At 43.3% G+C, this 13,093-nt stretch overlaps 1 protein-coding gene across 1 annotated transcript in view; it reads right to left on the bottom strand.

Annotated features, from left to right (window-relative positions):
* Positions 1-221: 221 nt before the first annotated feature.
* Positions 222-13,093, bottom strand: part of LOC147900499 (uncharacterized) — a 25,978-nt gene continuing 13,106 nt past the window's right edge. Inside the window, exons 2-5 of the mRNA XM_087376663.1 lie at positions 4,497-4,638; positions 2,311-4,388; positions 1,305-2,156; positions 222-1,117 (exon numbers count right to left, since the gene is read on the bottom strand). Coding sequence (XP_087232789.1) covers positions 621-1,117; positions 1,305-2,156; positions 2,311-4,388; positions 4,497-4,638 — 3,569 coding nt within the window. The 3' untranslated portion in view covers positions 222-620. The remainder of the gene's footprint in view (positions 1,118-1,304; positions 2,157-2,310; positions 4,389-4,496; positions 4,639-13,093) is intronic.

The following is a 13,093-nucleotide window of genomic DNA, read 5'->3' as shown; positions in this document are numbered from 1 at the left end:
CTTGTGGAGTTTTTAAGTTACATGTAAAAATGAGATACTTATCTTTCTTGAGATAAAGGATCTAGGAGTGTGTGCTTGAGACTTGGTAAAAAACTAATGGTTAAGTGGTAGAAACTCATCACAAAGCTATTGTGACACATTGGGATGAAAGTACCTACTCTCCAAGACTGGGCAATAAACTTGCTCCAAATTTTCCAACTCACTAACTCCCAAAAAAATTATCTTTCGATTTGTGGGTAGAGCATATAATCAATATCTATCATTCATTAGGCCTACGTGTGGGTGCGTGAAATACTTAAGAGAGAGCATAAAATTGGAGGAATGAAAAGGAAAGAGTGCACAAAGGGTAGTAAATGCAAATGGTTCAAAAATCAACAAGATGAATTTCATTCATGTGGCCCGGAGAGAGAGAGAGAGAGAGAGAGAGAGAGAGAGAGAGAGAAAAGGATAAGTGAAAGGGGAGAGGGGAGAGAGAAGGAGAGAGAGAGAGAGAGGAGAGGGGAAGGCCAAAGAGGACTAATAAGTCACTAAATGCATGCATTATAGCAAATACTTGAGAAGCGGCCAACCTTCCCTTTACCCTTCCAAAGGCAAGCCAAAAAGAGTGAAGGCAAGGTGAGTTACCCGAGTTGAGTTGATGGGGAGTTGAAGGGGCTCAAGCTCAATGCAAACGTGAACGACGAAGAAGGGTACTCTGAAGAAGAAAGACCGAAGCTACTCAACTCACTTTGTTGAGCTGCATGGTAGTGGCTATGGCTATGGCTATGGAGCTCGCCCACCTGCATCTTTCCCCTCACCCTTATGTCTAGCAACATCGCCAATGCTTGCTTCGTGCTTGGCCGACTGCTCGGCGATTGTAACGTGCATACCAGTCCTACTTCCACCACCTGTTGTAGCTGTTGTTCCCTCTCTGCAGTCGCATCGCCTTGAAGTGCCTTGTCTAGCACTGTGTTGCCAATCCTCTCTGGCAACGATGCTGCTACCCATGCCCTCAGATCAGGTTGCTCTCCGAACCCATCGAAGCTCGTTGGCCTCTTCCCCGTTACCATCTCAAGTAGTATGATTCCGAAACTGTATACGTCTGCTTTATCGCTCACCTTCTGGGTGTATGCACACTCTGCCACCAAGTTCAGGCAATGAAATCTCCGTCCCGATTGAATCAAGTAAAGAAGACGATTTCCAAACGAGGAATTCTATTTGTGTTTCGCATTTGAAAGACCTACAAGCTTGAAGAAAATCGTTCGTAATCGGACGATTGCATTGGCTCGATGAATTCCCTTAGGGAGAGAAAGGGCGAACAGTACCTGGTGCTACATACCCGATGGAGCCTCTGAACTTGGAAGCCAAAGTGGCCAATTGCTGGTCTCGTTCTAACAGCCGTGAGATTCCGAAATCGCTGATACGCGGCACGAAATCGTGATCTAGCAGAATGTTGCTGGGTTTCAAGTCCAAATGGAGAATTCGGCCAAAGCCGCTGTCATTGTGCAAATAGCATAATCCATGTGCAATCCCGATCGCAATTTTCAAACGATGTTCCCAGTGCAACAGGCAAGCATGTCCACCATGCAAATGCTCGTCCAGGCTCCGGTTAGGAATGAAGTCGAACATCAAAGTTAGCATGGAGGGACTGATGCACGTGCCCAGCAGCTTCAGCACATTTCTATGCCGAATCTGGCCCAGGATTCTGCATTCTGCCAAGAAACTGCGTTTAGCCTCGTTGCGACTCGACATTCTTATCTGCTTTACAGCAATTACTTTACCATTGCCGAGAACACATTTGTAGACAACGCTCATGCCGCCAACCCCTGCTATATTATCCTCGTTGCACCCTTCGATGGCTTTGAAAAGCTCTTGCTCAACGAGCCTCAGACTCTCATCGAAAAGATGGATGGTAGGATTCTGCCGATTCGCATGCAGCCGCTTGCGACGTGTGCAATAAAGACACCAAAGAAGAGCGCCCACAAGGCAAACCAAAGATAATGCAGCAACAGCAACAATTGCATTTTTGGCATTCCGCCCAAGAGTCTTGTTGTGATGTCTTGATTCATGTGGTGCTGGCGCTGGTCCTGACGGGAAGCACAACAACGAGAGTGGAGGGCCACAGAGGTATAAATTACCGAGATAAGAGTTGCTGCCAAAAGTGGTGAACTGCGTACCTAGAGAACATACAAGTGCAAATCTTTCAGAAACTGGAGAGAAACAGCATTTCTAACTAAGACACCAATTGAGGCAACAGCTTGCCTTGATATCTAGATCCAGTCTAAAACATCTTACGAACGAGAATTAAAAAACGCGGGTTTCAATGTCTACCTTGTGGTATTGGACCAGACAAATTGTTGTAGGAAACATTGAAAGTGCCAAGCTTCGACAACTGGCCCAGCTCTTCTGGAATCCTCCCACTTAGGCTATTGTTGGAAAGATCGAAGGACTCCAGCCATTGTAGATCTCCAAGGCTTCTGGGGATGGCTCCTTCAAGTGCATTGCCGGAAAGGTTTAAGTTGAAAATATATGTAAGATTCCCTATCTCCTCTGGAATGTGGCCTTGTAAACCGTTCCCAGATAGATCCAGTGAAATAGCGATCGAAAGCACATAAGTGAAGGTGATATCGGTTCCTTTGGCAACGATCGAAAGATCGTCGTTCCACAGCGTGTCTCGCTGTTCCCCTGTTGAGTCCCCAGGCTGCTGGAACCCGAGCAGCTGGTTGAGATGATTGGGAATGGTGCCAGTGAACAAATTGTGAGACAAATCAATCAACTGAAGCTGGGTCAGGTTCCACATCCAGAAAGGCAGGGGACCTTCGAACCGATTGTGGCCAAGCAAGAGCGCTCTCAGATTCTGGGTATGAGACCAAGAGTCTGGCAATGTCCCGCTAAAATTGTTGTGCCCCAAATCCACTACTGTCAAATTACTATAGGCAAACCTGTCTGGAAGCCTTCCGCTTAGATTGTTGTTATGCAAGGAAAGCGTATGAAGTTGAGTAAACGATGAATATTCGGGTGGGATCTGTCCACTTAGAGAGTTATTCTCCAGCTTGAGCCATTGAAGGTTGGAACAGTTTGCCAAAGCGGGTGGCAGAGTTCCAAAGAGTCTATTGTTTGAAAGACGTAGATAAGTTAGGTTCGTAAGGTTACCCAACGATGGAGTTATGATCCCTGTGATGTGTACGTCATTCATTTCAAGGCTCTGTATGCTTTCCAACTCTCCGAATTCTGGGGGTATACCTCCCGAGAATCGGTTGCTTCCGAGACCTATGTAAATCACATTCTTCAATCGGCCTAGCTCTGGCGGGATGGGTCCTTGAAGCTTGTTAGCAGAAATAAAAAAGTACTGCAAACTGGTCATCTGGCCGAGCTCGGCAGGGATTGGCCCTTCGAGCTGATTGAAATAAAATTCAAGCCACTGCAGATTGCGTAGCTTACCAATATCCGGAGGAATGCTTCCAGACAGATTGTTGAAACTCAGGTATAAGTATTGTAAGTTGCCGAGTTGACCGAGCTGTGGTGGTATGCTGCCTCTAAGGCTGTTGGAAAACACATTAAGCTGCGTCAGTTTTGTAAGGTTCCCAAGCGTGGAAGGAATGGACCCTGAAAGATGATTCTGATGTAAGGCTAGAATCAGCAGATTCTTTAGTGCTCCGAGCTCTGGTGGTATTGGGCCGGAGAGGTTGCAGTTGAACAAGTACAGATATTGCAAGGAAGTAAGGTTTCCGAGTTGGGGAGGTACTGGGCTTCCCCGAAAATCTGTATTGAAAAGCTTGATAGATCGCAAACCTGCGAGTTGGCCGAGCTGGGATGGGATGTTGCCTTCAAGTCGGTTCTCGTAGGCGGCAAATTCCACCAGGTTTCGGAGGTCGCCAATCTGAGGAGGAATGTGGCCAGTGAGATTATTGTGGCCGAGACAAAAGTGCGTGAGATTGGAGAGCTTGGTGAGCTCCACAGGGATGGCACCAGTGAGGTTGTCGATATGGTGGAGCTGAAGCACGCGGAGGTGGAGGAGGGAGCCAAGGGAGGGAGGGATGGGGCCAGAGAGGGGGTTACGGCTGAGGTCGAGGAAGGAGAGGGAGGAGCAAAGGGCAAGTTGGGGGGGGATAGGACCGGAGAGGAGGTTTTGGTGGAGGTCAAGGATGGTGAGGGAGGGGAGAAGGGAAAACTGAGAGGGGATAGGGCCAGAGAGCTGGTTGTCTGAGAGGTTAAGGGAGGTAAGGAAGGGGAGGTGGAGGGGGGAGAGGGAGCCGGAGAGGTTGAGGGAGGGGAGGGAGAGGGAGAGGGAGGAGATGTGGGGGGAGCAGGAGACGCCAGGCCAAGAGCAAGGGGGGAGGTGGTATGAAAAAGGAAGGGGTGGGAAGAGGAGGGGAGGAGGAGGAGGAGGAAGGAGAGCAAGGACTGAGCTTCAGGGGAGGAGGAGTTGAGGGAATACTGGAGGGTGGGGAGGGGTTGATGGAGGAGGAAGAGGAGGAAGATGAACAAGGTGATCAAGGAGGACATCACTCACTCACTTCGAACAAGAGCTTGTGAGGAGCTGAGCAGCTACAAGCATCTGTAAGAGCTTGTGAGGAAGTCGAACAAGGTGATGAAGCAGTAGAGTAAATGGATATGGAGTATTCAATTCCAACGAGAGCTCGTGAGGAGCTGCAATATCTGTAAGACTGAATAGCAATTATAAGCATCCGAAAGAGCTTGTGAGGAAGATGAACACGGTTTGCTGCTCAGATTGAGCTTCTTTAGACTTTTGGGCTTCATATGACTCCCAAGAATTTCAGCAGCCCAGCATTCATGAAGCTCAAGCATATCTCCAAGACTTCAACATATAATATACATGCATATAGTAGTTAGAATTTATCTACTATACTAGTAATATGTATCCCAAATAACGTGAATCTCAAGGGCCTAGCATCAATCTCGGAGTCCGTGCAATTGTCATCTTCAGCTTAAAATGGGATTTGTACGCAGCGTCATTTTCATTTTGAAGCTTCAATTTTTTTCAAAGACGTCACGGAATTTTTCATGAAGCCTAGAGGTGTGCAGCAAATTTAAGCATTGAACACGGATATGTATTATGAAGCATTTTCCTTCTGAGAGTCGACATTCCAACCGAAGTGAAGACCACCACCATCACTGGCTTACAGTCAATTTGACTACATAATGTCAACAACATAAAGATATTCTCTCTTATCATCTGGTCAATCCCATCCTCATTATTGTTTTCCTTGTTATCCTCACCATTCTAAAGGCAAGTTTCACACGAGTCTCAACACGTCGGCTGCGAAAAGGTGTTCTGGCTTTTATGTACTAGTAAATGGACCTATCTACAAGAGCCTCCTCTCTCTCCTCTCTCTCTCTCTCTTCGCCATGTGGAGCCCTCCTTTGCCTAGAACCTTACTCTCCTCTTAGTGCCAGGTGAAACCTTCCCTATTAGAAAATATAAATGGTGAGACAAGGTTTGGTAAATGGTGTTCAAACTTCAAGCTTTGATATGTTCCACACATGACTTAACATTGCATTAGCTTCTACACACCTTGGGCAGGCCTAGGGAAAACAAACAGAATGGACATGGATTTCATCCAATTATTTTGTGCCAGCTACATTCAACACCCCTTGACCCTCCCATTGTCCGGACTTTGGAGCTGTGTGAATCTTTCCTAACCTGCTCACTCCTTTCCACACCATTCTAACCTCCCCACACCTTTGACTTTTTCCACCTTCATTGCATTGCTCTCTCTCTTCTAGGAGAACAAAATCAAATAACCAATGTGCACAAAATTTCCAATACAACCCATGCTCGACATAAATTTTCTTTTGCACTCACGTTTGTTGACACTTCCCGAAAGAGAGTGCTCTCTCCTTTAAAAAGTGTCCTCTAGGCTCCCCATTCAACCTTTCAGCCATGTCATGCTTTTCTACTTTAAATTACTATCTATGCGCACTTGTACTCCTTACAATTGAACCAGACCTTGAACCAGACCATATTAAAGTAGGAGAGAAGCACTAGTCATGGCCTCCCTTCTATAGGAAAAATAAAAATTACAATCCACAAGGAGAGTCCATCATCATTGATGTGACAATTGAAGTTTAAAACTCTTGAGATTCGTTAGAAGTCTCTAATCGGTAACCATAAGAGATATTATACTCGTGGGCTACAAAGAAGACACACACAACAAGGGAAAAACCAATAAGCAAGCAAAGTTTTTACGGATGAGAGCTTAAGGCATTATCAATCTTTCAATATCTTGCCCAGCAATTGGAGTTTATGAAATAAAGCATGCTTATTCATTTTATATTTTTGAGTTGTGGGGACCTATTTTGAGATAGAGTGCCTTCTAAGAAAACTCACTTTTAGAAGCTTGAGATATTTCAGATTATTGCACAATTTTCCAACATAGAGGTGCAAAACATTCAAAGTGGTGAGGCACTATAACGTATAAGGCACGCAACATAGAGGTTAGAACATTCAAAGTGGTGAGACACTATAACATACAAGGCATGCAACATTGTGACAAACATTGAGACACTATTTCTTTCTCAGAAGATCTATTAGGCAAGGCTGCCCCATGGATTACATACCACCATCTTGGATTAGAACAATCTGGATGAAAGACCACATAATATATTTTAATAAAAAAGATGCTCATATGAAATATAAGACATATTCATGTATAAGAAATGCTTGAACACATGCTCATGAGTTAATTCATATGTATGTCATTGCTCACATTGTAATAGAACAAAAGTATCACTTTCATTTCTAGAGTTTGGTGGAGTCCATGGCAAGAAAATCACTACTAGCTTCCCTCATTAAGGATGATTGTGAACCATTTCAAGTTAAAAAAGAAAAGACCAAAGTTTATGTACCTGCTCACATTATAATAAAACAAATGTATCACTTTCATTTATCTAGAGTTTGGTGGGTTCTATGGCAGAAAAGTCACTACTATCTTCCCTCATTGTGGATAGCCGTGAACCACATTTCAATTTTTTAAAAAACACTAAATGGTCTATTGGAGGTGCTGGCCTTCACTCCTCATTTGGTTAGTGGAACATATGGTTTCCTTAAGGGAGCTCATCTGCAGTTGACACGTGGCTACAGGGGCCTTGGAGATAAGGCCTTGATTGAATACCCTCTTCACAGCCCAGCTAGATATTTTGGGGTGTGAGGAGGCACCAACATGGCTATGGAGTAGGAGGGAACCTACACTCGGAATTGGACACGTGGCATACTCTTTGTGCTCTAACATGGTATCAAAGAGACCTACGGACTATGTGTGGTCGTCGCATATGTGACACGTGGCAGTTGCATACTTTGGCGATGGATTGTCATGATCCATGACGACGATTTTGAATTGCGATTGATGACACGTGTGCTGACAGAAGCTCTTGATGACTCCCTGATGCATCTACCTCCTCATGAACTTTGGTGCATGTGCTACTTGAGGTGTTTGGTGGCGGCTTGCCTTTGTTGATTGGTTCAGCCTTGTGTTTGGCCATGACTAGGTTTTGTCAGCATCACGTTGTTGTTCCTTGGGGTTTATCCTCCACAGGGGCTGTTGGAGAGGGCAGCCTTCACCCCTTGTTTGGTGACTAATCCCATATATAAATGTGATGTATACAGGGGCCTTGGATAAAAGGCCTTGCTTGAAGACCATCCTCACATTCCAGGGACCTCTTTTGGGTTGTGAGGAGGCGCAATTGTGGCTATCAGGTAGGAGTGGGACTCTACACCTGGCGCTAGATACATGGCATGCTTTGCGTGCTTTAACACCATCCATATCCAACCTCTAAGATATCTTGTATGGTCCCAGAATAATCTAGTTGTGAGAATATTGGCATTTGACATGCTTGCTTGACGATCTTGAAGGAAGTTAGCCAAGACCTCACAATTCAATGTGGTCCTCTTAAAGTCAATGGATTCCACATGAAAGTATGGCCCATGTTATCATAATGCCCGATACTTTTTGTATTTTAATGAGAATTTATTGAAGCAATTTGAGGATATACATTATGGTGATTGTGGCCATTGTTCTTAAGCAAATTACAACAAGGGTTAAATTATGAAATAAGGGAGCTTACTTGTAGATCACATTCTCTGGCAAACTCCTACTCTTGCTCACTTACTTTCCCCCTATTGCCTTCTTCTTGACATAGAGCTTCTTGTAACCAATAACATGACATTTATTTTGGAAGAAGAGTTCATATTTTTAAATTCATTTTTACATGTTGCTCTAGAGGATACCAAAACGTAGTATTGTCCCTCAATACTTCACCCATTTTTCTTATAATACTCTTTCCCTAAGAAACCTCAATTGTCACATGATCATCATCCTTATTATGCCAGAGGAGTGGAACACTAGTATCCATGAATGCAAGGAACTCTATGATGTATACTAATGAGTCTTGCACCGACCAACCTCTTTCCACTTCTCTCAAGATTTTTGTCTCACAAATCCTTTCAAGGTTTTCATATACGTTTCAATAAAATGAATTGTTCCTACAATGGCTATGGCATTTACTATCTATACAAGCAATTGCATCTGAGTTGTCATTATGCTCAAGGGAAAGTGCTTCTCAAGCAAGCAAACTACTTCGATAGAGCTAAACCTAGCCTTATTAATTCTCCTTATGGAGGTCTCTTTTAAAGAGATCCATCTTTTTCACAAACCAAAGTTGTTGGATATCGAAGCCTATGTGTGAGAGTCCTAGTGCCAAAGTTGTTGGATATCGAAGCCTACATGTGAGAGTCCTAGAATTTTGTAGGTGTGAAGAGTCCTTGTGAAAGCGGACTAAATCTTAGATTAGATTTGATATGATCCTGTATGACCTCATTTATGAGGTGTCAGTGTGTGGAAGAGAAGGCCACCCCAGCCTCTAAATGAGGCTCCCATTGTACTTGTTGAAATATCATCTATCACATCATAACTTGTGCCTCATTCTCCCTGTCCCATCATGTGATTGTTGGAACCCTCCCTCTTACCGTGTGTTACAACATGGTATCAGAACCGAAATTCCCTAATTGGGTGCCCTTCATTTCAATCTTTACATTTCACTAGCTTTAAGCTTGATCTTCCCCCCGCAAGTAGTTGGTCAACCAACAAGTATCAAAGATGAATGATCATGCAAGAATGCTGAATAGAATTGTGAAGAACATTCCTCCAAGCTTAAAGGATCCCCTCAATCATCAACACGTGATGAATGGTGAATATCTTAGCTTCAAGTTCTTGTTAAGGTCTCTAAGTTGACATCTACAGCCAGTGAGTTGAACGGTCATTCTTGTAGCTTCCTTTTCTTAGCATATTTGATAATCTTCCATGAGTGAGATTTCATCTATTGAAAGCACCTTATCAAATGATCAGGAAGACACTTTAAATTCCTGGACTTATTATCGATCTCCACCAATCTAACCTTCCTGTCTTGCTTCGCAGATGAGTCTTCATCCAGATCTTCTTTAGATTCCAGATTGACCTACTTTTTGCCAGACTTCAACTGTTTCCGCCAACATTATGTGATAGGATGCCACCACTTTTGCATGTTGTTGTGCTCTATGGCCTACATCCGCCTCAAAGACTGGAGGGTAGGGAGGAGGAGGAGAAGGAAGGAGAACAACGATTGAGCTTTAGGGGAGGAGGAGTTCAGGGAATACTGGAGGGTGGGGAGGGGTTGATGGAGCACTCACTTCAAACAAGAGCTTGTGAGGAAGATGACCAAGGTGATGAAGGAGTATATGTATACGGAGTATTCAATTCCAACAAGAGCTCGTGAGAGGAGCTAAATCTATAAGACAAACTAACAACTATAAGCAACAAGTAACTTCGAATGAGAGCTGTATCTGTAAGACCAACAAGTAACTATAAGAATTTTCCTTCTTTGAGACCGAAGTGAAGAAGACCACCACCATCATTGGCATCTAGTCAATTTGACTCCACAATGTCAAAACCATAAAGATATTATCTCTTATCATATGGTCAATCCCATCCTCTTTATTGTTTTCCTTGTTATCCTCATCATTCTAAGGTAAGATTCACATGAGTCTTGACACGTCAACTGAAAAGGTGTTCTAGCTTCGACGTTTATTCCACGCATCGGAGACACGGTTTCGAAAATGGTGTCCAAGTTTTGATATGTTCCACACATGACTTAACATTGCATTAGCTTCTACACACCTTGGGTGGCCTACCCAAGCGAGGGGAAAACAAACAAATGGACATGGATTTCATCCAATTATTTTGTGCCAACTACATTCAACACCCCGTAATAGTCCTTGATTGGGTTACATCTAATAGCAGTTGGCATATTAGGAATGGGAATCTCCTCTCCCAATGATTAACCAGCCCACAATTAGTTTAACCAACCCACATTCAGTCTCTTAGTTCATCTAGAGAACAATTTTACCTTGGGTTACCCTCCCGAAGACCTTTCACGTGGGCAAATGAACCATAGTCGGGAGGAAAGTCCACAGAATCTGGCTCATGGCCTCTGGCCACTTGCCATATTCCAAGGAATTTCCTCCCATGAAAGTCCTCCCATGGCCCATTCCCCTATACTTCACCCTCCCCTTCTTCCCTAACATGCTCACGCCTTTCCACACCATTCTAACCTCCTCACACCTTTAATTTGTCCACCTTTGAGAGAGATTGTGGAGGGAGAAATAGCTGCTACACCTCAACACAAAGTCCCTTTTTTGCAATGATCTCTTCTAGGATAACAAATACAAAATTTCTTCAAAATCAAATAACCAACGTGTATAAAATTTTCAATATAACCCATGTTCGAAGTCAATTTTCTAATGCACTCCAATGCCCATTCACCCCACGTTTGTTGGCACTTCCCTAAAGACAGTGCTCTCTCCTTTAAAAAGTGTCCTCTAGGCTCCTTGATCAACCTTTCAGCCCTATCATGGTTTTCTACTTTAAGTTACTATCTACAAGTATTACAATTGAACGAGGCCATCTTCAAGTAGGGAAGAAGCACTAAATATGGCCACCCTTCTATAGAAAAAAAGATTATCACAATCCACAAGTAGATTCTTTCATCATCATTGATGTAACAATTGAAATTTAAAACTCTTGAGATTCATCAGAAGTCTCTAATTGGTAACCACAAGAAATATTATACTCATCGGCTACAAAGAAAACACATACAACAAGGGAAAAACAAATAAGCGAGCAAATTTTTTACGGATGAGAGCTCAAGGCATCATCAATCTTTCAATATCTTGTCCATCAATTGCATTCTTTGAAATAAAGCATGCTTATTCATTTTATTTTTTTTGAGTTGTGGGCACCTATTTTGTGATAGATTGCCTTCATAAAGTCTTGTAGTCAGTTTGCATATGTTAGCAAATTGTGTTATAGCATTAATATTTTTGGTAGAGAAAAATGGCTACACGGGAGTATGTGCGAGGAGCGAGTTTTTTTTGGCAACCCACTATTTCTTATTCCACCTATTATAGTAAGTCCTCTCTCTCTCTCTCTCTCTCTCTCTCTCTCTCTCTCTCTCTCTCTCTCTCTCTTTGTGACATCTCTCTCAACTATTCAAGGTTGAGGCTACCTAATTCAACACTTGGAACATGAGATATGCCTTTGAGGCATCTTTGGATTGTTCTTACCATATTAAAACTACTCTCTCTCTCTCTCTCTCTCTCTCTCTCTCTCTCTCTCTCTCTCTCTCTCTCTCAGAGTCCCTTCCAACCCTGTGTGTGTGTGTGTGTGTGTGTGTGTGTGTGTGTGAAACTCTCTCTCTCTCTCTCTCTCTCTCTCTCTCTCTCTCTCTCTCTCTCTCTCTCTCTTGTAGTCCCTATGTGTGTGTGTGTCCCCCCCCCTCTCTCTCTCTCTATGTCTGTCTGTCTGTCTGTCTCTCTCTTCTTTAGCAATTGTACACGGCATGTGGCTTGTAAACTCAAAAGCCTTGCATTCTATTTTTGCATGATGGGTTTTGCAATCATTGGCTAATTAATAATGATGGTTTAGGGTTTGTGCTCCAGTTTTGTGTAAGGAGAAGAAACCATTAAGAACAACAATACTTCTATGAAAGAAGAACAAGCAATGCATTCAAGTCCATGATAATCACACATTTTTTTGGTGAATCGAACCCAAGATTACAAAGGACACAATACTCCAAATTTCTCCACGATATTGGTGTATGATACATAATTGCACTTGAAATTATGTTCCATCGGAAAAAAGCAAATAAATAGTTTTGCTACACTATTTGGGATTTTGGGAAATGTTCTCCTGCTGCCAAAAATGACTTGCAAATTGTCATATGATAGCATGGGTTGGTGTATGAACATGTTTGCATTGGCATCCATCCCAAACACGCGGAGGTACACAAAATACAAATGCTTGCATGCAAGGAATGCCTTCCCCTTTGTCACTCAATCCATGAAATCTCGACAATTACATGTTGGGTTCTTGGTGACCTAGATATTATAACTTTCCCCCCATCACTCTAGAGTTTTTAGTCTCTATCTTGAAAACTTCATGTTTCAAGGCTTTCAATATTGTGTGGTCCTTTATTGTTGCTTCTAGACCAAGGGCGGAATTGATCCTTGTAGTTGCAGCTTCTGAGACTCCCGGTCAATATCTTCATGTTGATGCATTCAAATGACACTCTATTGACGCCTTGTGTAGAACAAATCCTCCTATCTTTAGGGAGTTTATTGCATCCTTAGTGAGATTTGTTCCACGAGCTACTAGCCATATATTGCAGAACTTTGGCCGGGAATATTTGATCGAGGAGCATATATTCTAGGTATGGTCCACGTTGTCATTGCAGAACCACATGTATGCCTTCGTGAGCCCGCTTGATTGCTTGGTTGCCCTTGTGAGGTGGACCACTCAATCATCCCCCAAAAGGATGGAGCTGGCACTCCTACTGCTGTGTTCTTGATATTTTTCTTGCACTTCCTATGTTGTGCCCCTAGCCATCCTTGACATTGCACTTTGCTGCACAGCGGATTGCCCATACAGTATTGTGAACTTCAGTCTCCACCACCTTCTCCAGAGATGTATTGACTGTTGTGGGCTCCTTGTTCTGCTGCGCTTTCAAAGTTAAGTTGTCTTGCGAGGTTGGTTTGTTGCCACAAATTCTGGCCTATGAGTGG

This window comes from Dipteris shenzhenensis, chromosome 7 (assembly GCF_047967505.1).
Source record: "Dipteris shenzhenensis isolate YYH24624 ecotype China chromosome 7, Dip_SZ_1.0, whole genome shotgun sequence".
NCBI classification, from domain to species: domain Eukaryota; kingdom Viridiplantae; phylum Streptophyta; class Polypodiopsida; order Gleicheniales; family Dipteridaceae; genus Dipteris; species Dipteris shenzhenensis.
The sequence above is the reverse complement of the archived record's forward strand: the minus strand, read 5'-3'. Positions and strand labels throughout refer to the sequence as shown.